This window comes from Acomys minous (genome assembly GCF_964271855.1).
Source record: "Acomys minous genome assembly, chromosome: 5".
Taxonomy (NCBI): Eukaryota; Metazoa; Chordata; class Mammalia; order Rodentia; family Muridae; genus Acomys; species Acomys minous.
The window spans coordinates 30,058,309-30,082,842 of NC_140494.1; the positions used below are offsets into that span (position 1 = coordinate 30,058,309).

A 24,534-nucleotide genomic window follows, 5' to 3' on the forward strand; every position below is an offset into this window, starting at 1 on the left:
TTGTCTATGCATTGGGGAAGGGGTGTGTGCATAGAGTGCAGGTGCCTGTAGATGTCAGAAGGTCCCCTAAAGCTGGAGACAAAATTAAGAGCAGCAAGTACTCTAACACTTGAGCCCTCTCTCCAGCCGTTATCAGACTTCTCACAGAGAGAACGTTCAGAACATCAACTCTTGCTTCATGTTTCTATGTGTTCATAAGACCCCACTTATTATTTGTGTGGTTTATATAGTCTGTTTTCTTATAAATCTCTACTTGCTTGTCTGACAATTAGAACCTTCAGCTGAGCTGGTGCGTTTTTACCTCCCGTTGTTCTAACTCTCCTATGGAAAGCTTTTCATCTAGGTAACAAGGGTTAGAACTGGGATGTCTCCAGGAGGAGCTAGCCTTTTACGATGTCTATTTATAACAGTATTCATTTGCCTTAATGCTGATTTTGGTTGACATTAATAGAGGTGCCTTTTTCTTTTGGTTGGTCTTCACTGCGTTCATTTGCTCTTGTTGTTGTAACACAAACACTCCAAAGTTATACAATTTTCCATCCTGAACCCTGAAGCTATGTAGGGTCTCCAGACAGCAGCTGACCCATTGGTATGCTGGGACACACATAACACTTAGAATACTCCCAGGATTTCAGGGGGCCAGGAATGAGGGATCAAGACCAAAGAAGAAGCACAGGATGTTCCTGTCATCTCTGTCCCGTGTGGAATGATGCTCTATCATTTTCTCATGCACAGGAAACATAGGTATCATCCCCAACATGCTATAAGGGCCTGGAAGCTCTGTACCAGCTAGATGCAAGAAGCAAATGTGATCACAATATCACAAACATTGGCCTTTTTGTTCTCTCTCTGAAATCATCTTATGATCTGCTATCTACTGTGTGTGTGTGTGTGTGTGTGTGTGTGTGTGTGTGTGCAGGTGCATGTGCATATTCGTGTGTATTCATCTGTATATTTGGAGGCCAGAGACTGATGTTGGGTGTCTCTTGCTACTCCCCTTTTTTTTTTTTTTTTTTTTTTTTTTTTTTTTTTTTGAGACAGGGCCTCTTCAAGCTCAGTAACTGGTTAGGCACGTTGTCTCTGGGGTCCTCCTGTTTCTGTCTCCCTAGCACTAGGATTATTGGTGGTGCTACTGTGTTTGGCTTTTCACATGGGCACCCAGGTTGGAATGCCAGTCTTCATTCTTGTGTGGCAAGCACTTCACTGACAGGGCATCCTCCCAGCCCTGGTGATGCGTATTCCAGCTCAGCACCTCTCTTGAGAATTCCACTTTCACATCTTACTACACGAGGAAGATATAACCAAGACCAAGAGGTTTTTGAGACCCCTCTCACACTGGTTTCCAGTGCCAGGTAAAAGCCTTAATGATCAATCTGGACCCCAAACTACAAAAGCTAAAGGGTTAAAGTTATCGGGGTCTTACGAGTTGCAATTTGGGAAATAGATTAGGAGAGTTTCAAATCGGTGTTCCAACGAAGGAAGGAGAGTGGTAACTCATGCTGAATGACTACGGAATCATTGTATTTCCAGGGAGTGAAATTCAACGATGTGGAATTGCAAACAAGTGCAGGGGCCACGGAGCCCAAGGAAGATTTTTTTTTTTTTTTTAACGCATGAGTATTATTAGTGAGAACATCCAGAAACAGGAATCTGATAGTCTCTGATGTGCACCTCAAGTCTCTGGGTACCATGTAGCTCTTTGAGATGCTTTGTCAGAAGATAACCAGAGCTCACAGTGCCTTTGCGTTGCGTGTAAGCCCTTCTGCCCTGATGGTCTCTCGATAGTTCTTAAAAGGTGGTGGAGGGATAGCTCAGTCATAAAAGTGCTTGCCCTGCAAGCCCAAGGACTGGGTTTGGTCCCCAAGCACGCATGAAAATTCTGGGCAATGTTATATATGCTTGTGAGCCCACCACTAGGGAGGTAGGGGCAGGCAGACCCTTGGGCTTGTTGGCCAGCAAGTTGAGCCTAGTTGATGAGTCTCTGACTCAGATTAGGCTCTGACTCAAAAAGTAAGGTTTACAGCTACTGAGACACAGCTCCCCCAGGCTCTGTCATTGTCTACAGTGAGTCCTACCAGTTTCAAATAGGGATCCTCAGACCGTGGGCCGACACAAGAAGGCTTCTCACAGTGGCTCTGGCCACATGATGTGCGCAGAGCATGGCTGTTACATGGTTGGCTTCAGCCCCATCCACAATGGCTGTTTCACTCATAGCTCAGGAATGTCCATCACATATTAGCCCAGGGGAAGCAGATGACTCCTGCTGCGAACAGGTATGTCACGAAGGCCTTCCATCCGCTTAGCATCTTTCTGGTCCTTCCATCCCTGCCTGCAGCTGGCCAGACATGGACTTAATGTTGTGCTCATCAGCCGGACACTGGAGAAGCTTCAGGCCATTGCAGAGGAGATTGGTGAGTCGGGTGTTTGTGTGTACGGAGCCAGCCAGTCGTGGCACTGCCCTGCTGCCGGGAGCCTCGCTCACCCTGAGTCCTGTGGCCTGAATGAGGCTGCAGTAGGCTTAGGCACAGCAGGGCCATTTTCTCTGGCCTGATCTTTAGCATCAGCTCTGCTCAGCCAGAGCCGCTTAGCTTCTGTCCTTCCCTTCAGAGCCAGGGACCACATCAGTTCTTTGCACCCATGTTCCTGCCCCTTGCAGGAGGGTGAAGAATGCTAACTGATAGTCATCAGGGTAAAAAAAAAGAAAAAGATGGAGCTGGAGAAGTAGCTCAGCTCCCACCCACACGGCAGTTCACAGCTGTCAGCAACTCCAGGTCTAGAGGATCCGGCACCTTTATACAGACACACATGAAGGCAAAACCACCAAGCCACAAAAAATCAAAAATAAATATTTCAAAGAGAAAAATATATGACTGAGGGCTGCCGTGTATAGTCACAAAGGTTACACATAGACATCTTTTATAGATTATGCCTTGTGTAAATTGTTTAATTTTTTAAGTAAAAATAGCCATAATCCTTATTTTTTAGGTATTCAACTCTTAACAATTAAGTTAATAACTAGCCAGATTAGCACTACGAAGGCATGGATCTTTAATTATGAAGACTTTTTTTTCAAAGATTTGTTTTTTTATTTATTTTATGTATATGAAATGCTCTGTTTTTGTAGACACCAGAAGAGGGAATCTGATTCCATTACAGATGGTTATAAGTCATCATGTGGTTGCTGGGAATTGAACTCAGGACTTCTGGAAGAGCAGCCAGTGCTCTTAACCACTGAGCCATCTCTCCAGCCCCAATTATGAAGACTTTTTAAGCCATAACAGGCTGTACTGGGCCAGCCTTGTTTCGCTGGTTGTGGGGTGGAGGTTATACAGGCAAACTGTGGAAGCCCACTGCCCTTGAGCTAATGAATTTGGCTTCGGTTCTGGATCTGGTTATTAAAAATCACTCCGATTAGGACCAGGCATTCTTCAACATTTTCCTCGTGGTGTTAAATGTGCTTTTTATCAGGTTCTTGGAAAGCAAGTCATGTCCTCTCCATTAAAGGACCCCTGAGTCTCATGCTGCGTGTCATGATTGCTTGGTTCAGAGGAGCTGGGTCTAGACACAAAGCTGAGGCAGTTCTCAGAGAGACTGGGGCACCCTCCCCGCTGTTCCTGCTGCCTGCACACGCCTTCATCGGGCAAGTCAGCGCAACACAGCTGACAAGGCACACTAGGGAAGAGTGAAGCATAGGTACCTTGGACACGTTAGTCAGCTGCTCAGAACCTCAGTTTGCTGCCCTGGAAAATGGGAAGAAGAGTGTCGGCCCACTCAGGGCTTGAGGGGGACAAGCTGCCATGTGTGTAGATTGTAGAGGATGCATGCAAAGGATGCTTCTGTCTACTGAGCTGTGAAAGCATCAGATGGTGTTTACAACCTTCCTCCAGGGCCTCAAACTTATGTCTGTGTCGATTGCCTAGTGGCTTGTGGGGACCAGTCTGGCTCCGCCCACTGTGTCTAAACCAGCAGGTCTGGGGTAGAGAGAAAAAGCTGGACTATCTAGCAAGATTCCCAATGATTTTGATATGGCTTTGAGAAGCACAGTCCCAGCTCTTTCTAAAAATGCTTCATTGTTACTTTTAATTGTGTCGGTGTGTGACTGTGTGGGTGTGCACACACGTGTGCAGGTGCCTGAAGAGGCCGTCAGATCCCCTGCAGCTGGAGGTACAGGGGTTGTGAGCCACCCGATGTGGGTGCTGGGAACTGACCTCCACTCTTCTTTAAGAGCGGAAAGTATTCTTAGCTGATGAACCACCTCTCCAGTCCCACAAAAATGTATTTTTAGTGCTGGGAACTTGTTAGAAATCTGTGCTCTCTCACACAGAGTGGACCACTGGAAGCCGTGTGAAGATTGTGCAAGCAGATTTTACCAGAGAAGATGTCTATGACCATATTAAAGAAAAACTTAAAGGCTTAGAGATTGGAATTTTAGGTAAGTACATTGAAACGTTCAAATATTGGTGTTGCATATAAGCATGACAATCCCCTAGTTACGCTTTATTTTGTGATAGCGTACACTAAACTCACAACTATGTCGCAGTATTAAAGTGGAAGGGGGCTGGTGAGACGGCTTGCTGTAAAAGGGCACCCATCACCACGTCTGATGACCCGAGTTCGATCCCTGAGATCCACGTGGCGGAAGGCAAGGACTGAGTCTTTCAAGTTGTTCTCTGAGCACCACACACATGGCATGGCATACCGTGTGCTCATACAGACACACAGACGGTGGGGAAACAGGACTTGCTTCTTACTCAGAAATCAAGATGTTTTTCTGTATTTATAGACAAGACATCCTGCAATCACACGCAGAATACACTGTCAGCATTACATAGAAGGGAGTAAGACCTGCATTTTAAAGTTCGCATAAAATGTAAGCCATGATTCCATTTTCACAAGTAAAAAAAAAATATATATATATATATATATAAATACATCATTTCAGAAAAATTTGGAAAGAGTAAATAAACACGTAAAGGATAAATTTCTTTTTATTATTGCTTATTATTTATTCACTTTACATCCCAGTAGTAGCCCTTTCTCCTCTTGGTCCCACCCTCCCTTCCTCTTCACCCTAGTCCCCCTCCCCTCCCCTTCAGAAAAGAGGAGCCCCCCCCCCCCCCGCCAGCCCACTCCAGCACATCAGGTCACACCAGGACTGAGCACATCTTCTTCCTCGGTGGCTTGGCAAGGCAGTCTGGCTAGGGAAAGTGATCAAAAGCAGGCAACAGAGTCCATGTCAGAGACAGCCCCACGCCTCTTACTAGAGGACCAGCACGAAGACCAAGCTGCCCATCGGGTGCATATATGTAGGGGCCTAGGTCCAGCGATGCCTTTCCTTGGTTGGTGCTTCAGTCTCGGCAAGCTCCCCTGATGCCAGATGAGTTGTCTCTGCTGGACTTCTTGTGGCGCTCCTGTCTGCTCCAGCTCCTTCTTTCTTTACCCCCACTCTTCCACGGGGCTCCCTGCACTCCCCCCACATTTGGCTGTGAGTCTCAGCATCTGGGTGGAGCCTCTCAGAGGACAGCTATGCCAGGCTCCTAGCCTGCAAGCATAGCAGAGGGTCACAAATAGCATCAGGGGTTGGCTCTCTGCCTTGGTGTGGATCTCAGGTTGGGCCAGGCATTGGTTGGATATGCCCTCGATCTCTGCTCTAGCTTAATCCCTGCTCATCTTGTAGGCAGCATAAATTTTGGGTCAAAGTTTTTGTGAGTCAGTTGGTGTCCCCCTCCCTCCACTAGGAATTTTGTCTGGTTAGTGGGTAGCCTCTTCAATCTCTATGACCCCTGCTACTAGAGTCACTACCTTATCCTTTCAGGAACATAACCCTGTTGTAACAAGTCTCCAGCTTGTCTCAGAGATGCCCTCTCCCTCAGTTTCTTCTCTCTGCTAACCCTCTGTCCTCCTTTTCCCTGCTCTCCCTACATCTGATCCCCGTCCTCATTTCCCTCAGCACTCCCTCTCCTATCCTGTTCTCTCTCTTCAACCACTTCCATTGTCTATTCTATTTCCCCTTCTGAGTGAGATTCAAACATTCTCCCTTGGGCCCTCCTTGTTACTTAACTTCTTTGGCTATCCTGCACTGTATGGCTAATATCCACTAATAAGTGAGTATATACCATGTGTGCCTTTCTGGGTCTGGGTTACCTCATTCAGGATGATTTTTTTTTTCCTAGTTCCATCCATTTGTGCTCAAACTTCATGATTCCTTGTTTTTAGTAGCTAAGTAGTATTCCACTGTGTAAATGTATCATATTTTCTTTGTCCATTCTTTGGTTGAAGGGCATTTAGGTTGTTTCCAGTTTCTGGCTATTACAAATAAAGCTAATATGAACATAGTTGAGCAAATGTCCTTGTTGTATGGTGGAGCATCTTTTGGATATATGCCCAGGAGTGGTGTATCTAGATCTTAAGGTATTTCCAATTTTCTGAGAAAGCTCCAGAATGATTTCCAAAGTGGTTGTACAAGTTTGCACTTCCACCAGCAATGGAGGAACGTTCCACTTTCTCCACATCCTTGCCAGCATGTGCTGTCACTTGAGTTTTTGATCTTAGCCATTCTGATGAGTATTAGATAGAATCTCAGAGTCATTTTGATTTGCATTTCCAAGATGACTAGGGACATTGAGCATTTCTTTAAATGCTTCTTGGCCATTTGAAATTCATCTGTTGAGACTTCTCTGTTTAGTTTTGTTTTTAATTGAATTCTTAATTGATTATTTGGTTTGTTGGTATTTAATTTCTTGAGTTCTTTATATATCTTGGATATTAGACTTTTGTCAGATGTAGGGTTGGTGAAGATTTTTTCCCAGTCTGTAGGCTGTCATTTTGTTCTGTTGACAGTGTCCTTTGCCTTACAGAAGCTTTTCATTTTCATAAGGTCCCATTTATTAATTGTTGGTCATAGAGCTTGAGCTGTTGGTGTTCTGTCAGGAAATTGTCCCCTGTCCAATGAGTTCAAGGATCCTTCCCACTTTCTCTTCTAAAAGATTTAGTGCTTCTGGCTTTATGTTGAGGTCTTTGATCCACTTGGACTTGGGTTTTGTGCAGGATGATAAATATGGATATATTTGCATTCTTTTCTATGTGCCGACACCCAGTTAGACCAGCACCATTGGTTGAAGATGCTTTCTTTTTTCCATGGTTTTGGCTTCTTTGTCAAGCATCAAGTGTCCATAAGTGTGTGGATTTATTTCTGAGCCTTCTATTCAATTTTATTGACCAACCAGTCTGTTTCTACACCAGTACCATGTTTTTATTACTATTGCTCTGTAGTATAGCTTGAAGTCAGGGATGGAGACACCTCCAGAAGTTCTTTTATTGTTTAGGATTCTTTTAGTTATTCTGGATTTTTTGTTTTTCCACATGAAGTTGAGAATTGTCCCAAAGTCTGTAAAGAATTGTGTTCGTATCTTGATGGGAATTGCATTGAATCTATAGATTGCTTTTCGGTAAGATGGCCATTTTTACTGTGTTAATCCTACCAATCCGTGAACATGGGAGATCTTTCCATCTTCTGATATCTTCTTCAACTTTTTTTCAGAGACTTAAAATTCTTATCATACAGGTCTTTGACTTGCTTGGTTATAGTTACACCAAGATACTTTATATTGTTTCTGGCTATTGTAAAGTGTGGTGTTTCACTAATTTCTTTATTGGCCCATTTGTCTTTTGCATAAAGGAGGGCTACTGACAGTTTTGAGTTAATTTTGTGTCCAGCCACCACTTTCCTGAAGATGTTTATCATCTGTAGGAGTTTTCTCGTAGAATTTTGAGGGTCAGTTACACATGCTACCATATCACCTGTAGATAGGGATACTTTAACTTCTTCCTTTCCAATTTGTATACCTCTGAACTGGCTGTTTCTGGATACCTGTAGGCCTGGATGATTGGGAAGGGAGATTATGGAGCTCTGTAGACTGTGTCCCCTGGGAGGCAGGAGAAAGGCTGCATGGGTTCTGACTTGGCTGTTCCCGGGAACCCACAGGCCTGGGTGATCTTGAGGCAGTCAGGCCTCCTCCAGAGGGGAGGGTTTGGAGCTCTGTTGGCTGTGTCTCTAGGAAGCAGGAGAAAGCGAAGGACAAATTTCTTAAAGTCCCCCAAACTGTGACAGCATTTTGGTTCATATCCTTCCAAGGGATTTTTCAAAACTGAGATTGTATCTATACACTGTTTTGTATAGTGTATTAAACCAGAAACAGAGAACTGGAGGTGCACCTTGGCTGGTAGAGGGCTTGCTCCCTCTTCAGCACCTTACAAAGCAAGCATGTTGGTGCACATCTGTGATCCAAGCACTCAGGAGGTGGAGGAAGAAGAATTAGAAGTTTATGGTTATAGTGCATAGTTTAAAAAAAAAAAAAACTTGTATCGTGAATGTTGTTTTCTAATGTCTATATTCTAAATAGCCACAGTGTGTGTGTGTGTGTGTGTGTGTGTGTGTGTGTGTGTGTGTGTATGTGTGTGTGTGTGTGTGTGTGTATACAAGTGGAGGCCAATGGTTAATGTCAAGTGTTTTCTATTATTCTCCATCTTATATTTTGAGCCATGGTCTTTCTCTGAACCTGGAGCTCACATATACCACTAGGCTCACTGTGCAGTGAGCTTCAGCCCTGCTAAGGTCATAAATATGCACTGTAGTGTATTTGTGATCCACCCAGTGCAGATGCTGGGAACTGAACTTTGGTTCCTCTGCAAGAGGAGCAATGTTCTTAATCAATGAGTCGGCTCTCCACCCCCCAGCTTGCCTGCCTCCCTTACTCCGTCCTTCCCTCCCCTCACCCATGCCTTCTACCTTCTTCCCTCCCTCCCTCTCTCCATCCATCCTTCTCTCCCTCCTTTCTACCTTCCTCCCTCCCTCCCTTCCTTTCTCCTTTTCTTTCTAGTTTAATATAGGTGCTGGGGATCAAATTTAGGTCCCCATCTTTGTGTAATAGTCACTTTATTCACCACGTCATCTTTCTAGCCTACATCCACTTTCCCTGTTGTTATTAAGTCATATTGCAATGAGCACCGGTGAACAGAAGTCACTTTGTACATGTTTCTGTAAGGAGATTTCTCACCTGTTCTGACATTCTTTGCTTTGCCCCTTTGTGCCAGTCAACAATGTTGGAATGCTCCCCAGCCTGTTACCAAGCCATTTCCTGAGCACACCAGGTGAGATCCAGGTGAGCTTTTGCCCTTTGTGTCTGCTTCTCTTTCAGCCAGATATGGACACCTGGCTTGATCACCAGGACTCAGGGAAAAGAAACAGGAAACAGGTTAGACCAGACTCTGCTGCATGGTGGCTGCCTGGGTATTTTCCTCTCCGCCCTAGAAGTATACACACAGTGCCTTTTCATCTCTGCTCTTCTCTGCCCACCACACTTCCTAACCACTGTGCCGTTCTTCTGGGGAATCTGTGCTCTGCTTCATAAAAAAGGAATTTTGCCCAACAAATTCATAGCTCTGATATCGTGGGAGCAGCCAGCTTTTGGCCACTTCTGTCTTGAGTGATAAGATGTAGCCAACTTTCAGTGAGAGGGAAGTCTAGACATCTCTCATATCTGAGGGCTTGACACCTCTTAGATACTGAAATGCGCAGCTGCCAAGCCCCTGCTAATCTGGCGTCGTGTTCACTGCCAAGCTATACAGGTCTTCCCCCGGGCAGCTGATCACTAATGTAACATAAATGTGTGAGAACAGTCACCACGCCATACTATTTACAGAATAAAGACAAAGCAATGCGAGCCTCGTCATGTTCAGTACAGATGTGATTGTTTGGGGGGGGGAGTTATTAACTAAGCAAATCTATTTTCTTAAATACTTTGTCTTTTAAAAATTTGAATTTTACTCTAATTTTAAAGTTTGCCCTTTGATAATTTCTCACATGTGTCTGTGTATCTCTATTCCTTCTTACTCCATCTGGAGCCTTTTCCCCAGCAAATCCCCCTCCTACTTTTATGTCTTTAAATTTTTTAATATCAAATTTTTAGTGGAAATATTCATTTTCTACTACTTAACTTCTCCCAGATCCATCTGAACCCTCCCATCCCTTTCCAACTTTGTGTCTCCTCCTCCTCCTCCTCCTCCTCCTCCTCCTCCTGTTCCTTCTCTTTCTTCTTCCAATAACACAGAATCCATTGGAACTTGATTGACCTAACAGGGCTACACCTTAAAGAAAACCCACTCTCCCTCTACCAGAAGCCACCAACTGTTAATAACTTCTCAGCTTGCACCAGGACTCATTAGCCCCTCAACACTCCATGCTGGAATCTTGCGTGGCTTGATCTTGTGCAGGCAACCAACCACCACTGTGAATTCCTGAGTTCAATGGGCATGTAATAGCCAGACATTGTCATCCCTTCTTCTTCTTCTTCTTCTTCCTCTTCTTCTTCTTCTTCTTCTTCTTCTTCTCCTTCTTCTTCTTCTTTTTCTTCTTCTTCTTCCTCTTCTTTTTCTTCTTCTTCTTTTTCTTCTTCTTCCTCTTCTTTTTCTTCTTCTTCTTCTTTTTCTTCTTCTTCCTCTTCTTTTTCTTCTTCTTCTTCTTCTTTTTCTCCTTCTGCTTCTTCTTCCTCTTCTTCTTCTTCTTCTTCTTCTTCTTTTTCTTCTTCTTCTTCTTCTTTTTCTTCTTCTTCTTTTTCTGCTGCTGCTTCTAACAAACTACTGAGATTTACTAGGATTGTTTGCATGAGCATGGTTGGGCTGCTATTTCCTAGGACACAGGCAATTTATCCATGGCTACGCTACTGAAGAAAAAAAATGACACCCTCCCTCCCAACAGCCAGCAACACCTCAGGAAGATATTCTTTGGAGGTTTTTAATCTATAGTTAGTTGAATCCAATGCTATGGAGCCTGTGAATGCAGGGCTCGCTGCATATTAAACAGACTGCAAGGCTAGGGGCTCTGGAAGTCCAGCGAGGTCAGACTCACAGCTGCCATTTAGGGCAGGAGAAGATTGTTGTTGTTGTTGTTGTTGTTGTTGTTGTTGTTGTTGTTGTTGTTATTTTAATACATTCAATAGCCCCTGGAGGCACGTTTACTGACCCTTTCCACAACCCAAATCTTTAAGGTGTGTGTGGTGTGTGCACCACTCTGAGCAAACTTTCATGCCTTAGTTCCACAGTGTCCCTGTGGTCCGTTTAAGCCCTGTGTCTGCTGCTTGGCCTAGATGCCAGGTGTCTAGTTTCCTTTCTGCTGATGAACCAAAAGCAGCTTGTTTAGGGGGCAGAGTTTACTTGGTTCATAGCTCCAGGTCAAAGTCCAATTCTCAAGGGGTGTCATGGCAGGAACCTGAAATCTTAGAAGAAAGCTGCCTGCTGCCTCACTCATAGGCTCATATTCAGCTAGCTTTCTTATGCAGCCCAGGCCCGCCTGCCTAGAGACAGTTCTGCCCATAGTGTGCCGTGCCCTCCTACATCCATGTCAATCAAGACTATACCTACAGATATGCCCACAGGCCCAGCTGACCTAGTCAATGCTCATTTGAGCTTTCTTTCTCAGGTGACTCCACGCTGCATCCCATTGGTAGTCAAGGCTCGCTCGAACCCCAGGTCACTGGGACATTGCTGCTTAGCCCCACCACACTCCTGTCCAAGCGTGCTCTCTGTTTCACATCCCCCACCCCCCCCACTCTCCTCCCACCCCCCCCACCCCCCCATCCCCCCACCCCCACCCCCCCACCCCCGCCTTTCAAGTCTGTCTTTCTCTTCAGCTGCTTCCATTATCGTGTTTCTCTGTGTCTGTGCCTTCCTCCCTTCCTCTCGCTCTCCACCATGGGTAAGGTGATTCTAGCATCCATGAGGGAGTTCCTGTCTGGACCAGGGGTTTCTAGGTTGTTGGTGTCTCGTTTGTAGACACAAATAAAACAGGCCTGAGGAAGGGCACACAGATTGCAAAGTGGGGAGAACTTTTCGAAAAGAAAATGGAGAGTGCAGGTCAGACTTGCTGCAAGAGCACAGCCAGCACCAGAGGTGGAGCAGCACCCCAGGCCCCGGCATGGCTGGGAACTTCATTTACAGGGTTAAGGAGAGGAGGAGGTGGATCTTAAGGGGCATCACCTGGGCAGTTCTCTGTTTTGATTGGCAGGCTTGGATAATGCAAACCTTTGCCCCCCTGCATGTACTTCCCCATGATGCATCTGACTTTAATCATATGCATGTTCAATTATACGTAGATATAAGATGGCATAGTGACTTTCCTCCAACAGTTCACTGATTCCTTTACTGTGCATGCATCCGTAACAGACTTCTGCATCCTAGTTACCTGCACACCTGAGTGGAAGCTGAGTTCCCAAGGGCTTGTTAAGGAGTAACATGTTCCATTATGTGGAGCAGGGTGAACGCAGCCCACTCAGGTGGGAGTCCCAGGCTGATAGGTGCATCACTGGGCGGTGGGGGGCGGATTGTGTATAACCCAAGCCACGGTCCCAGGTTGCTAAGTCATCCCTATGCTTGCCTGCTACACTAGCATTCTCTTTTCCTGTCATCTGTAGCCCAGAGCCGCCATCTTGCAGTATGTGACCGCTCACCTATCTATCCTCGGTGTTATTGTCTCCTAGACGCGTCTTCCTCTAGCTGGAAATTCAACACTGTCCTCCATCATCATGAGATTCCTCCCAATAAACCTGCCAGTGGTTGAAAATATCCTAAGTTAAAAAAAAATGGCTCAATACATCTAACCTCCTGGGTACCCAGCTCCAGACATGGCACACTGGGAAAGGATGGGTTTGTGACTCAGGGCGACTCAGGGATGCAGTCACGGTCCAGCATGGCAGAAAGGGTTTCATACCACATGCCACTATCTGCGGAGAAACTGCACATTCAAAATTTAAAATGTGATTTCTATTGTACTTCCACTGCTTTTGCTTCATCCAAAGTCAGTCCAACCACCAGAAATCAGGGACCATCCATCTTCCTTTGATGCCTATGATCCTATTACTTCCCAAATTTTCAAGGCAGCTCTCCCGCTAAGGCTCGCATATAGGTTGGACCATAGAAACCAATATCACTGAGCCTCCTAGGAGCCAGAGTGCTCAGGGGCGCATGGGGAACCACTGGGACTCAGGTTTTTGCCCACTTGACACCTCGTTAGCACCAACCTCGTTCTGGGATAATTCTCTGAGGAGTGGGCTGATTTGTGTGTAATTATTTATTGCAGAGTCTCATCCACTGCAACATCACCTCCGTAGTCAAGGTACGTGGTGAACATTTGTGCTGAGCACGTTAAAATACAGAGGCTGACATTCCTTGAAATTGCACTGCTCTGGACCACAGGCTGGGTCTTATCTTCCCCAAGTCTTACTCTGTTCTCACCAGGAAAGCACACCAATGGGCTCATTCTCTCTAGTACCCGAACCTTGTTTTTGCATTTGGAATATACCAGGCCTGAAGATACCAACACTTCCTCAGATTTCAGAACAATTCTCTTACAATTAATTTCTTTTTAATGTTCAGCTGTCTCTGTAAAAGAAAGACACTCACTACATCAGGAAAGATGACAGAGAGAGAGCCTGCTCAGTATTTGTTGAATCAAGCTCAAAACCATCTGTGTAGTAGGCTCTTCTTCTTTTTTAAAAACTTTAGTTGGTAATTTTATTATTTTTAAATGATGTGTATGTATGTATGCCTACAGGGAGGCAGGTGATTATGAACACCACTTGTGTCAGATCCTCTGGAGCTGGAGTTACAGGTGGTTGTGAGCTCCCTGACCTGGGTTCTGGGAATGGAACTCAGGTCCTCTGGAAGAGCAGTACATGCTCTTAACTCCTGAGTCTCGGGCCAGTAATTTCTTCTTATTTGTGGGTTAGTTATCTGTGGTCAGCCATGGTCCTAGAACATTAAAAGAAAGAGTCTTTAAGGTAGAGAGACATGAGAGTCTGGAGAGCTAGCTCAGAGGGTAAGAGCACTGAGTACTCTTCCAGAGGTCCTGAGTTCAATTCCCAGCAACCATATGGTGGCTCACAGCCATCTATAATGTGATCTGATGCCCTCTTCTGGCCTGAAGGTGTACATGCAGGCAGAGCACTGCATACATAATAATAAATAAGTCTTTTTAAAAAAGAGACTAGATACCACATTCACATAAGTCTTATTAGAGCTTATTGTTATAATTTTTATATTTTATTATTAGTCATTAATCTCTTATTACATCTAATTTGTAAATTAAACTTACCTTAGGTTATGAAGGCTTCAGGCTTCATATCAACTCAGGGTTTTAGGATGTGCCCTTCACAGATTGGCGGTGGGATTACCTACTGTGTTCTAAGCTGATGAGTTCGATAGCACAGGACAAGTTGTCCAACCATCTTAAATTTCTAAGTCTGCTTTGAGTCCCTCAAAGCTAGTCCAATTATACCTCTGTGTAAAGAAGAAAAGGGCATCTCCTCTGGAAAGACAGTTTAGAAACAGGTGCTGCTTAAGAGTGGACACAGCCAGATTCCACGGGGCATGACGTTTGAGCGCACAGAGCCCTCTACCTCCACCACACTATACAGGCAGTGAGTGAGCTCTGAACTTTCTGCCTGGATTTGCCCCACAGCTGGGCATCTACCTCATCCGCAAAGTTCACAATGGTATGTGGTAGCCCTGTCAGTAGACCTGTGGGGAGAAGCCAAGTGTATGTATGTCATGTATTTCACTGTGCTGGGGGGTGGTGTGGGTTCAGTTTCAGGTCTGCAATATAAAATGGCCGTGGAGGACCAGTTTTCTAACATCAGGAGGGGAGGCTGGCCAGCACCATCTCCCAGTTATTTAAGGTAGACAAGCTTGCTGGCAATTGTTACTCTATCATTGGTTGGTTTTCTGTCGGTACACTGGCATGTTACAGCACTTCCTTCTTGGTTTCTTTCTTCCCCAACCCCCCTACCCCGCCCCCCACCCAAGTGCTTACAGACTTTGTATGCTGAGCAATTGGTGCTTTTTAAAGGTCCCAGCTGAGGTGGCTTTAAGGTTTACATGTTCAACTGTTGCTGAAGCCTTACCATTAAACCCTTTCTACATTATTTTAAACATTGATCTTCTAATCTTGGGCTGTTTGATCATCTGGGTTTCCCCCAAAGGGATTTGACAACCTTCTGATTCCTTTAGTGAGGAAATGCTTTGATTTGCAATTTTTTTAAGTTTTATTTATTATAGCACTAAATTCTCTAAGCAACAAAGAAAATAAATTTAAAGTCAGCTTCTAAGTATACCATGCACTCATTAGCCTGACTGGCTGGAAGCACATTCCACGGCTTTTAATTGTTGCAAAGGTCCTGTCTGGGAGCAGAACACAGTCAAGGGCAGAGATGGAAGAAAGGGTTTGAGGAACGTGGAAGGTGGGAGAATGGACTTTATAATTAATTTTCTTGTTCCCATGCAAAAGAGGCTGGGGGGGCGGGCCGGGGAGAAATGGCTCTGCAAGTAAGACCCATGTTTGGATCCCTGGCACCCACATAAAAAAGTTGAGTGTGGCTGTGCAATTCTGTAACCCCAGCCTGCTGACTTCCAGCCTAGCAAAAAACAAGTGGGTTCTGGGTTCAGCAAGAGGCCCTGCCTGGAGGAAAGGAGGTAAAGAGGGATACAGGAACAGTCCTGATGTCCTCTGGTCTCTGTATGTATGGGCACATGCAAACACATGCATACACGCATGTATGCACACACACACAACTGCACATATGCACACACACACATGCACACGTACACGCATGCCCCTGATAGAAGCAACTCGAGAGAAGGTACATTCCATTATGGTGCTGACACAGGGTACAGCTAGTCAAATTGTGATCAAAGTCCAAAGTCGGGGGGCAGAGAAAGATGGGTGCTGGTGCTTAGTCCCCCTCTCCTTTCTACTCAGTCCAGGACTCCTCCAGGCGGGCCGGCCTTCTCTTTTAAGCATTTTGGAACCGCTCTCATAGGCACACACCCAGACATGAATCTTTAGGTGACTTCAGACCCTGCGATGAAGATTAACCAACCACCACGGAAATGAGACACTGGGAACTGTGGGGCGGGGATCAATGGCATCCACTGCTGTCAATGCAACTGAGACATTGAGGGTGCTCAAGTGTGTTCAACAAGACAGAACTGGTGCCCCCTGAGTGTGTGTGCAACTCTGTCTGACCACTCATCCTTGTTGTTTTGTTCCGTCCATACCCCACCCCCCATGGGGGGGCAGGGGCGGAGGGGAGGGAGGGGGTTCTCTGTGTTTGAGGCTGGCCTCAAACTCAAAGAGATCCACCTGCCTCTGCTGGGATTACAGGCATGGGCCACTGAGCCTGTCGGCAGGTGTTTTGTTTTGTTTGTTTTGTTTTCCGGGTCTTCCTCACCACAGCCCCACCCCCCAAACACAGGAAAAAATGGGTGTTCTCTGGGACTGGCACAGAGACCTGGTGTATGTGATGGTTGCATTGGCATGAGAGCCTCCCTAGAAGCTGCTCCAGAGCCCCTGCATAGGCACAGGGGCACATTGCATCTGTGGCCATTGGTCTCCTTGCTTCCTCTTGCCTCCTTCTTCAGACCTGCACTGAGGAGATGTATAGGCGATGCCAGATTCTTGCTCAGTTCTGACTCTGGGGCGAACTGTGTGATGGCTGCCCTACTCTTCCTCCATCCCTGGTAACAGGGAGGACCCTGAGACCTCAGCTACAGATCCTGCCACCTTAAGCCAAATGCCCCCTGTTCCAGTGTCCTTGTGTTCCAGGGAGACTTCGCCAGGAGAAACCAGGGGCTGCTGGACAGTTGGCCATCTGTCTAGGTTGCTTGCTGTGGCTTCTAGCCAGAGTCACAGGTTGCCAGAATGGCCTCTAAGGTTTGCCAGCAATTTTCAAGGTCATCTGGGAAGATTAAGCCTCCCCCACTTCCTCCAAGGACCCTGCTCATTGCTACTTAGTTGCTCTGTCAAGGCTTAACCCTGGCCTTCTCTTATAGATGACACAACTTGTTCTCAAACACATGGAATCAAGGTAAGGGCCTCTCACAGGGGCAGCACAGAGCAGGCGGGCCTCCCCAGGCGGGCGGCCACTTGCTTGGGGACTTGATGGTGGAAGGGGCTGGTTTCATCAAACAACTGTTTCAGCTGATGCTTAAAACCTATGAAGACAGAACACAGGGATTATGGGAGGAAACAGCTCATCCTGGGCCAGGCCAGCTCTTCACATACATGTTCATATGTGAAGGTCAAATGTGATGTGTTTCAGAGGGAGATTGAGAGCAGCCATTTGCAAACACATTTAGCTTTAAAACAAAATTAGCTCAAATGACCATAAAAGAAGCCGGTTGGCCTCAGACCAAGACCGTGCCTTTTTTTATTGTGAATTCTGTCTTCTGTTAGAACGGGTACTCTGCTTTCCTGGTAGCTGCCCCTCTGCCTCTCCGATAGTCCTATCTGGGTCACCCTATGACAACGGTTGTTAGGGGCTGGTTTTCACACCTCTTACTCACTAAGAGAAAATCCTTGATAGTTTAATTTCTTCCCAGAGGGGGCAGCTTTGTATTCTAATGCAACTTCTTGCCACTCCGTTCCAGGCACCTAACTGGGAAGATTAGGGATGATTGAGGCAGGAGGGTCCCACAAGTTCAAGATCAGTCTGGGTTCCACAGCAAGGTTGAGCCTAGCCTGCAGTATGTAGCACTGTAGCTATGTTTCAAAAAGTGAAATAAACAAAACAACATTGAACTTCAAAAGATGTAAGTAAGATCCTTAAAGAACATAGTGGGTCAGAGTGAGCACGCCCCATCTAGGATTGATTCCACCATGCTGTGACAGGTGATCCTTGTGAATCCAAAGGGACCTGGGGCTCGTGCTCCCACTGACACTGCTCTCCCTCCCTTCCTGTTGTCAGAGCCAGTTTGGCTTTTTGTAACTTGGCAGGGAGACCCTTGTCCTAGCAGAGCCTCCCATTTGGAGGTCACATGACCTCAGAGTGACATCATCATGCAGCACCCTCCTAGAGACTTTGAGGAATGTTTCCCTCACAGTTCTTGCAAAACCAACTCTCAAGAGCTGTGGAAGCCCAGAGGGTGGGTTCTGATGGCCCTCAGCCTTTGTTCCTTTGCCTTTCAGGCGGAGAGGCCTCATCTTGAACATTTCCTCTGGGATAGCCCTCTATCCCTGGCCTCTGTACACCCTGTACTCGGCTTCCAAGGTGGGTGACGAGCGATCCAAGTCTCTTCCTTCTTCCCCCAAGCAGGAAGTATCTGTGATACTCTTGGGAAAGTGAGGCTAGGGTCGGGTAGTGGTACTGTCTGTAAGGCAGGAGGAAATAAACTCTAGGACCTGAGGCGTTTTTTTTCTCTCTCTCTCTCACTGCAGGCTTTTGTGTGCACATTTTCCAAGGCCCTGCATATGGAATACAGAGATAAAGGAATCATTATCCAGGTCAGGAGGACAGTTGTGGGCCCTCCCAAGTGGGACCTTTGGCTGAGTGGGTAGTGCTCTGTCACTCTTTGCAAAACAGACCCTGCATGTGAAGATGGACTGGGTGCTGCTGTTAGGTTCCCCTGCCCAAGACCAGGCCAACCGTTGCCTCCACAGCCCCTCCTGTGCTGAGGTTTCTGCTGGCCTCCCTTTGTTCTGGGTGTTGGGTATGGACGTGGATGCTCAATGATGCTGTGAGGGCTGGGCATGTAGCTCAGCTGGTAGCGTGCTTGCCTAATACACACAAAGCCCTGAGTTTCACCCTCGGGGCTGTGTAAAAAAAAAAACGGTTGTGGTGGCGCGTGCCTGCCTGTGATCTCAGCACTCAGAAGACGGAGCTCAGGACGACCCTTCCTTACCACACCGCAAGTGTCAGGTTAGCCTGAGCTACATGAGATGTCTAGAAAACGATGCTGTGGCCCCTTAGCTGTGTGGCGCTGTATGAGAACAGACAACGAGGTCTAGTCTACTGTTTCCTCTGTGGTATGTGGAGAAGGAGAGAGAGGAACCCGGGCACTTGGCCTATGCTGGGACTCGGGGAGGGAATGGGCCTTCCCTAGGGGGAGCTGACCTGGGATGGGAGATAGGCACTATTAGGTAGTTTCTTTCTCTCAGTGGTGCAAATTTAGGCCAGATCAGACCAGATTAAAAGCACATAAATGGCAAGTTCATCATTCCCAAAGGACAAGGCTGAGGAGGGTGTGGGCCCTGGCTAAGGCAGGGAGGTTTTATAGTTCTCAGGTGAGAGGCGGTGAAGTGTCACCCAGGAACTGGAACTGTGCCTAGGTAGGTATGGGCGGCCACTTGGTTGGGCTGGTCCTATCAGAATGGCCAGTTGCCTCAGCTGCCAGAAACGTGGAATTGAACTTTTCCTTTATTTGGAGTTTTTCAATGTGGGCAGGGTTGAGGGGCGGGGTGGAGTTGGTACGGGGGGGGGGGGGGTGGGGAAGGAAGGCAGATGGGGTTTCCCAGCTTGTGCAGGGGCAAACAGCAGCCTCCAGCCTAACAGGCACTGCAACACTCTGGTCTTGGGCAGTGAGAAGAGGAACAGAGCCATTGTGGAGACCCCTTGTACTCACTGAAACAGCTTGTCACTGCCATCTCTGGGTTGTCATTGCCATCTCTGGGTTGTCACTGCCGTCTCTGGGTTGAGCAATGAGACAGTCTGAGTATCAATGCTTTACATGTGTCTCGTTTAGTAGTATAGTCTGGGAAGGAGTTTCAGGACAATGCTATTAGAGATGAAATAGACACACTTGAAGTTGTATCTTTTTGTACATGTGTTATATGCATGTGTGGATGTGTGTGCACATGCTAATGTATGAGTGGGTATGTGTGTGAGAACAGGTATGTATGTGTTGCATGTTCCTGTGTGAGTGAGTGGGGGGGGGTCTGAGGACAACCCTAGCTTATCCTTTGACAGGGTCTCTCTTTGGCATGCTAAGTACTTATCAGTTGAGTTGTCTCTTGTTCCTTTGGCTCTGAATTTCATCCCAGTTCTGTCAAGCAATACTGTATAGCTTGCTTAAATTGTGAGCCTCGGTTTCTCCATCCATGAAATGAGCCTTTATTACCACCTACCTCTTAGGTTACCGTATAATATCTCACAATTAAATATTTGCCAAGTCCCTATCTTGTACATAATGGTCTTTTCTCCATGAAGTAAACTATAAGAGTGAAAATATTGAGCTGGGCGGTGGTGGTGCACCCTTTAATCCCAGCACTCAGGTGGCAGAGGCAGGTGGATCACTGTGAGTTCAAGGCCAGCCTAGTATACAAAGTGAGTCCAGGACAGCAAGGGTGACACAGAGAAACCCTGTCTTAAAAAACCAAAAAAAAAAAAAATTAGAATTTTTCTCAAAGAGTGACCCTATGAGATCCTGGGGTTAGGGAGAGTGTTAGGCATTTGAATCACAGCATTAATTTACCTAAGAACCAGTTCAAATAGACCAGCTGGCAGATAATTGGCTGTAGTTATAAAACAACTTAATTATGAGAGGTTATGAAAACAGGAGGACTAGAATGGATTATTTTTCTTCCTCTCTCTTAAATAATTGAAAAACAGTGTGATTGAGAGCGAGAGAACAAGAGAGAGGGAGAGGGAGAGGGTGAGCAGGAGTGAGCAATGGCGAGAGCACGTGAACTCACGGGTGGGCAGAGGGAGAGAGTGAGCACAAACACGCGTGTGTAGAGGTCAGGAGAGTCCATTTCTCTTTGTACTGTGAGGGCCCCAGGAAGCACCTCCGCTTGCTGAGCCACGGTGAAGGTCTGTGCAGCCGCAGTAACATCAAAACACTGGTTTCAAGTCCTCCATCAGATTGCGACACGGTTCGACATGGGTGGAGGCACAGTACCGGATGCCCAGAGTACCATCAGTGTGCTGGTTTATATTTCTTACTAGAATGAAAAGATTATGTATATGACCCTAACTGGGGTTGAGAGAGGGAGTCCTGAGTACCTTAGGTGGCTCCAGCTTGGCTATGTATGTTAGGGATAACACTCCGAGAACCTCACTCATTTTTTGTTGTCGGACTTAATACAGGTGTGCAATCAAATTTGGTTTTCAAAGGAATGTGAATAAATTTGTCTGTTGAGACAGAGTTTTGCTAGTAGCCCAGTTGGCCTTGAACTTTTGATTCTCCTGCCTGAGCCCTGGGACTACAGCTATATGCTGCCACACCTGGCTGATTAACTTTTGAGCATAAATCCATTCAGTGTAACTCTTGGGATATAATTATGCTGAATGACTTGTGCTTGTGTGTGTTTCGATGCTGAGTTCCTTTTGTTTGTGTATGCTGTGTTGGGAATGGAACTCAGAGCCTCATGCAGGCACCCTACTGCTGAGCTTACCCTTAGGCATCCCCTGTCAGCGTCAGCTATAACTGCTGCCCTGCATGCTCTCCAGGGTATTTGAGCATCTTGAAATGAACAGATAAGGCACCGTCTTGAGCAATCAAGCCTATTCTCCAGTTTTTTGCCAGCTTTGTATCATTTATTGAGGAGCTTAGAATGTTTCATGGATGGCCAGGAGCTGGGGAAGGGTGGTGAAGTGTGTTCCTGCCTCACTCTCTGCTGGGGTACACCACACTGTGTCATGTTCTGTTTTCTTCTCTGCAGGTGCTGACCCCTTATGCTATTTCAACCCCAATGACAAAGTACCTAAGTACCAACATGCTCACCAAGACCGCTGATGAGTTTGTTAAAGAATCCTTGAAGTATGTCACGATTGGAGCGGAAACCTGTGGCTGCCTTGCTCATGAAATCTTGGTAATCATTGACTTCCTGTGAAGCAAGGGAGGAAGGCTGTGTGCCAGCATCCTGGCCAGGGTGGGGCTTGCTCTCCCTTGCTAGTAGGACAGTCAGCCATTTTCTCTCACAGTAAGCTCACAGGGCCAGTGTGCTGCAACAAGGGTGGAGGTCCATGTGCTCAGCCTATAAGTAACCATGAGGCTCCACTTCTACACGCAGTGGCCCCTGATGTTCTTGGGCAGGAAGACCTGGACCTTCCATGGAGTACTTCCTGCTTTCCTTTGCTCAGTGTCTCAGTAAATTTGGACCTCTAAGGAAATGTTAATCAGTTTTTCCTTTGCTACAAATAAACGGGGAAGAAGACATGGTAGAAAGAGTGCAAGGCGCCTTGGAAATGGGGCTTCAGGAACGAACAACCAATGCTCCATAGGGCAAAAAAGAGGTGTAAGGGGGTGGTTGGCACAGAGTGGCTTCTCTTGCTAGAACATGTCCTTCAGAATGATGCTCTCAGGATGGCCAAAGGGGCAGTTAAAGGGACATGCTGGGTATCTAAGAAGCTCACCCTTGCCGAGTGTCTCAAGACCTTAAACGTTAGAACTACTTGACCTGTTCATAGTAGTCAGAAGAAAAAAATAATAATAACCCTTAAATGACTGACTTCTGATGTCTGAATTGTCATTTCTCTGCTCTGCTCTCATCTCAAACTCACGTTTTTCTGTTGCAGGCAGTAATTCTGAGCCTGATCCCTTCCAGAGTCTTGCATAGCAGCGCCTTCCAAAGAGTCCTCCTGACACAATACTCAGATTACCTGAAGCGTAACATCCTAGACAGATAGGGAGGGTGGGCTTGGAGTTAGGGGTAGGGTGGGGGTACGGTGGGGGTAGGGTGGTATGAGGCTGGAGGGAGGGTGGAGGGGGTGACCTAGAAATCTTCACTGTAGCAGTAGCCAGAGGAGCACATCCTCACCCTGCCAAGGGGAGGCTGCCATGCCAGACACCGTGTACAGTGGTTTGGGGAAAGGATGTATTTTCTGTAAAAAGGGAGGCTGGCATCAAGAAGAACCCCCATAAAGATAATAAATGTGTGAAAAGAAACCTCGGGTCTCAGAATATTGAGAAGGCCCTTACCTACAAGGTTGCTTTATAGCTGTTTGCAGAGCTCAAAACTCAAACAGTACCTGGTGCTGATAAACTAAACATGACCTCTGTGGGCCCAGGGCACCCAGCCCTTAACCATGGCTTCTCACAGGCCCAGGAAGCTGGATGTGGAAAGTGTTGGCACAACAGCCAGTTCAGACCAGACCAAGTCTGGTCTTCCCCAACACACACTTCAACAAGGAGAGCACCAGGTGTATCTACCGTATCCCCATTAGCATCTGTGTAAGAGTGTGCTGGTAAAGACAAAAATGCAGAAAGAAGTTTTAAGACTTTGCTTTGAGGCTAGAGAGATGGATCTGTGGATGGATTTTGTGACAAGTGAGCACAAAAAAAAAAAAAAAAAAAAAACCAGGCTTTGAATGCACGCAACCCACACAAAAGCCAGGTAGACTTGGTAGCTTTCCTGATCTCCAAAACCCAGGAAACCGAGACAGGGTACCCCAGAGAACCTGGACAGAAACTAGCCAGAACTGGTGAGCTTTGAGTTCATCAAGAGACCTTACTGCAATAAAGTGGAGAGCACTGGAGGAAGATTCCCATGTCAACTATGGGAGTCCACGTGCATACGTGAACACTCATGCACATATATATACTCACCGTACACATGGAAAACTGTTGTAAAACAAACATACATCTGGACATGATGGTGACGCCTATCATCCCACTCAGGAGGCAGAGATGGGAGAAGCTCCACAAACTCGTGGTTAGACTGGTCTACACCATAGGTTCCAGACCAGACAGGGATACACACAGTGTCACTTCTCTGGCTGGTTGATGTATCTGGGAGAGCCAGTCTAAAAATGTGGTGGGCTAGAGTCTCATGTAATAGCCAGCTTTATTTTTAGAGCATCAGACAATTTATAGGTCATATGAGCAAAGCTCACATGAGTTCAAACTGTATACAGTCACAAGGACAACCTATGCTTGGAAACATTTTTTTTTTTTTCTAGACCTGAGGACTGAACCCAGGGGCAAGCACTCTACCACTGAGCTAAATCCCCAACCTTGGAAAGATTTTTGAATAACAAAAAATAAGCAGCGATGTGTAACCCATAGCAAACCCACCCCTGTTTACTGCCCCTGGGATGGGCATGAAAGGACATTTCCAAGAGCAGATCCTTGTTTAGAAGGCACAGAGGTTACAAGACTCTTGCCTTCTTTTCTTGACCTTTTTTCACAAGCTCTCAGAATCCTCACACACCTTCGTCCTTGGACCATGTTCTGACATAGAAATTTTATAAGACTCTGTCTCAAAAAGCAAACAATAATTACAACAAAAGAAGTCAACCCACAAAATAAACAAAAGTCCTCTAATGCAGACACTGGTGATTGTAGAAATGGCATCGGCCAGGTCTTTAACTCTTGAGGTGCTGGGGACATGGCAGTGGCTAGAGTCATCTGAAGGATTATGTTTGTATGTGTCCTGTGACTGAAGGGGTTGGTGGCTGGGACCCCAAGCTATGTCAAAGAGAATCCAAGGTTTACTGTCTTGCATAGGTTAGCCTGGCAAGTCACCGTACCCCTTGTCTAAGTCTTCCCATGCTTATATGAGGAGACACAAAGCCTACTTCTCCAGCTGGGAATGTAGTTAACTACTGCACGCTCATCTGGCATGAATGAGGCCATGGTTGCATCCCAGCTCTGCAAGCAGGCATACATGGTACCTCTCAGATTGGAGGGGGAGGTATCAAAAATGTAATACATATTATTTTGGAACATCTTTGGAAGATAAAATGTGCCACATTAATTAATCAATCC

The 24,534-nt window shown here is 46.3% G+C and overlaps 1 protein-coding gene across 1 annotated transcript in view; it reads left to right on the forward strand.

Moving 5' to 3' along the window:
* The window catches only part of HSD17B3 (hydroxysteroid 17-beta dehydrogenase 3), a gene marked incomplete at its 5' end in the record, with an annotated part of 39,314 nt that extends 16,843 nt beyond the window's left edge, over positions 1 to 22,471 (forward strand). Inside the window, 9 exons of the mRNA XM_084783745.1 lie at positions 2,336 to 2,411; positions 4,325 to 4,432; positions 9,094 to 9,161; positions 13,133 to 13,168; positions 16,882 to 16,916; positions 18,017 to 18,098; positions 18,266 to 18,331; positions 21,488 to 21,637; positions 22,344 to 22,471. Coding sequence (XP_084639871.1) covers positions 2,336 to 2,411; positions 4,325 to 4,432; positions 9,094 to 9,161; positions 13,133 to 13,168; positions 16,882 to 16,916; positions 18,017 to 18,098; positions 18,266 to 18,331; positions 21,488 to 21,637; positions 22,344 to 22,454 — 732 coding nt within the window. The 3' untranslated portion in view covers positions 22,455 to 22,471. The remainder of the gene's footprint in view (positions 1 to 2,335; positions 2,412 to 4,324; positions 4,433 to 9,093; positions 9,162 to 13,132; positions 13,169 to 16,881; positions 16,917 to 18,016; positions 18,099 to 18,265; positions 18,332 to 21,487; positions 21,638 to 22,343) is intronic.
* Positions 22,472 to 24,534: the final 2,063 nt, after the last annotated feature.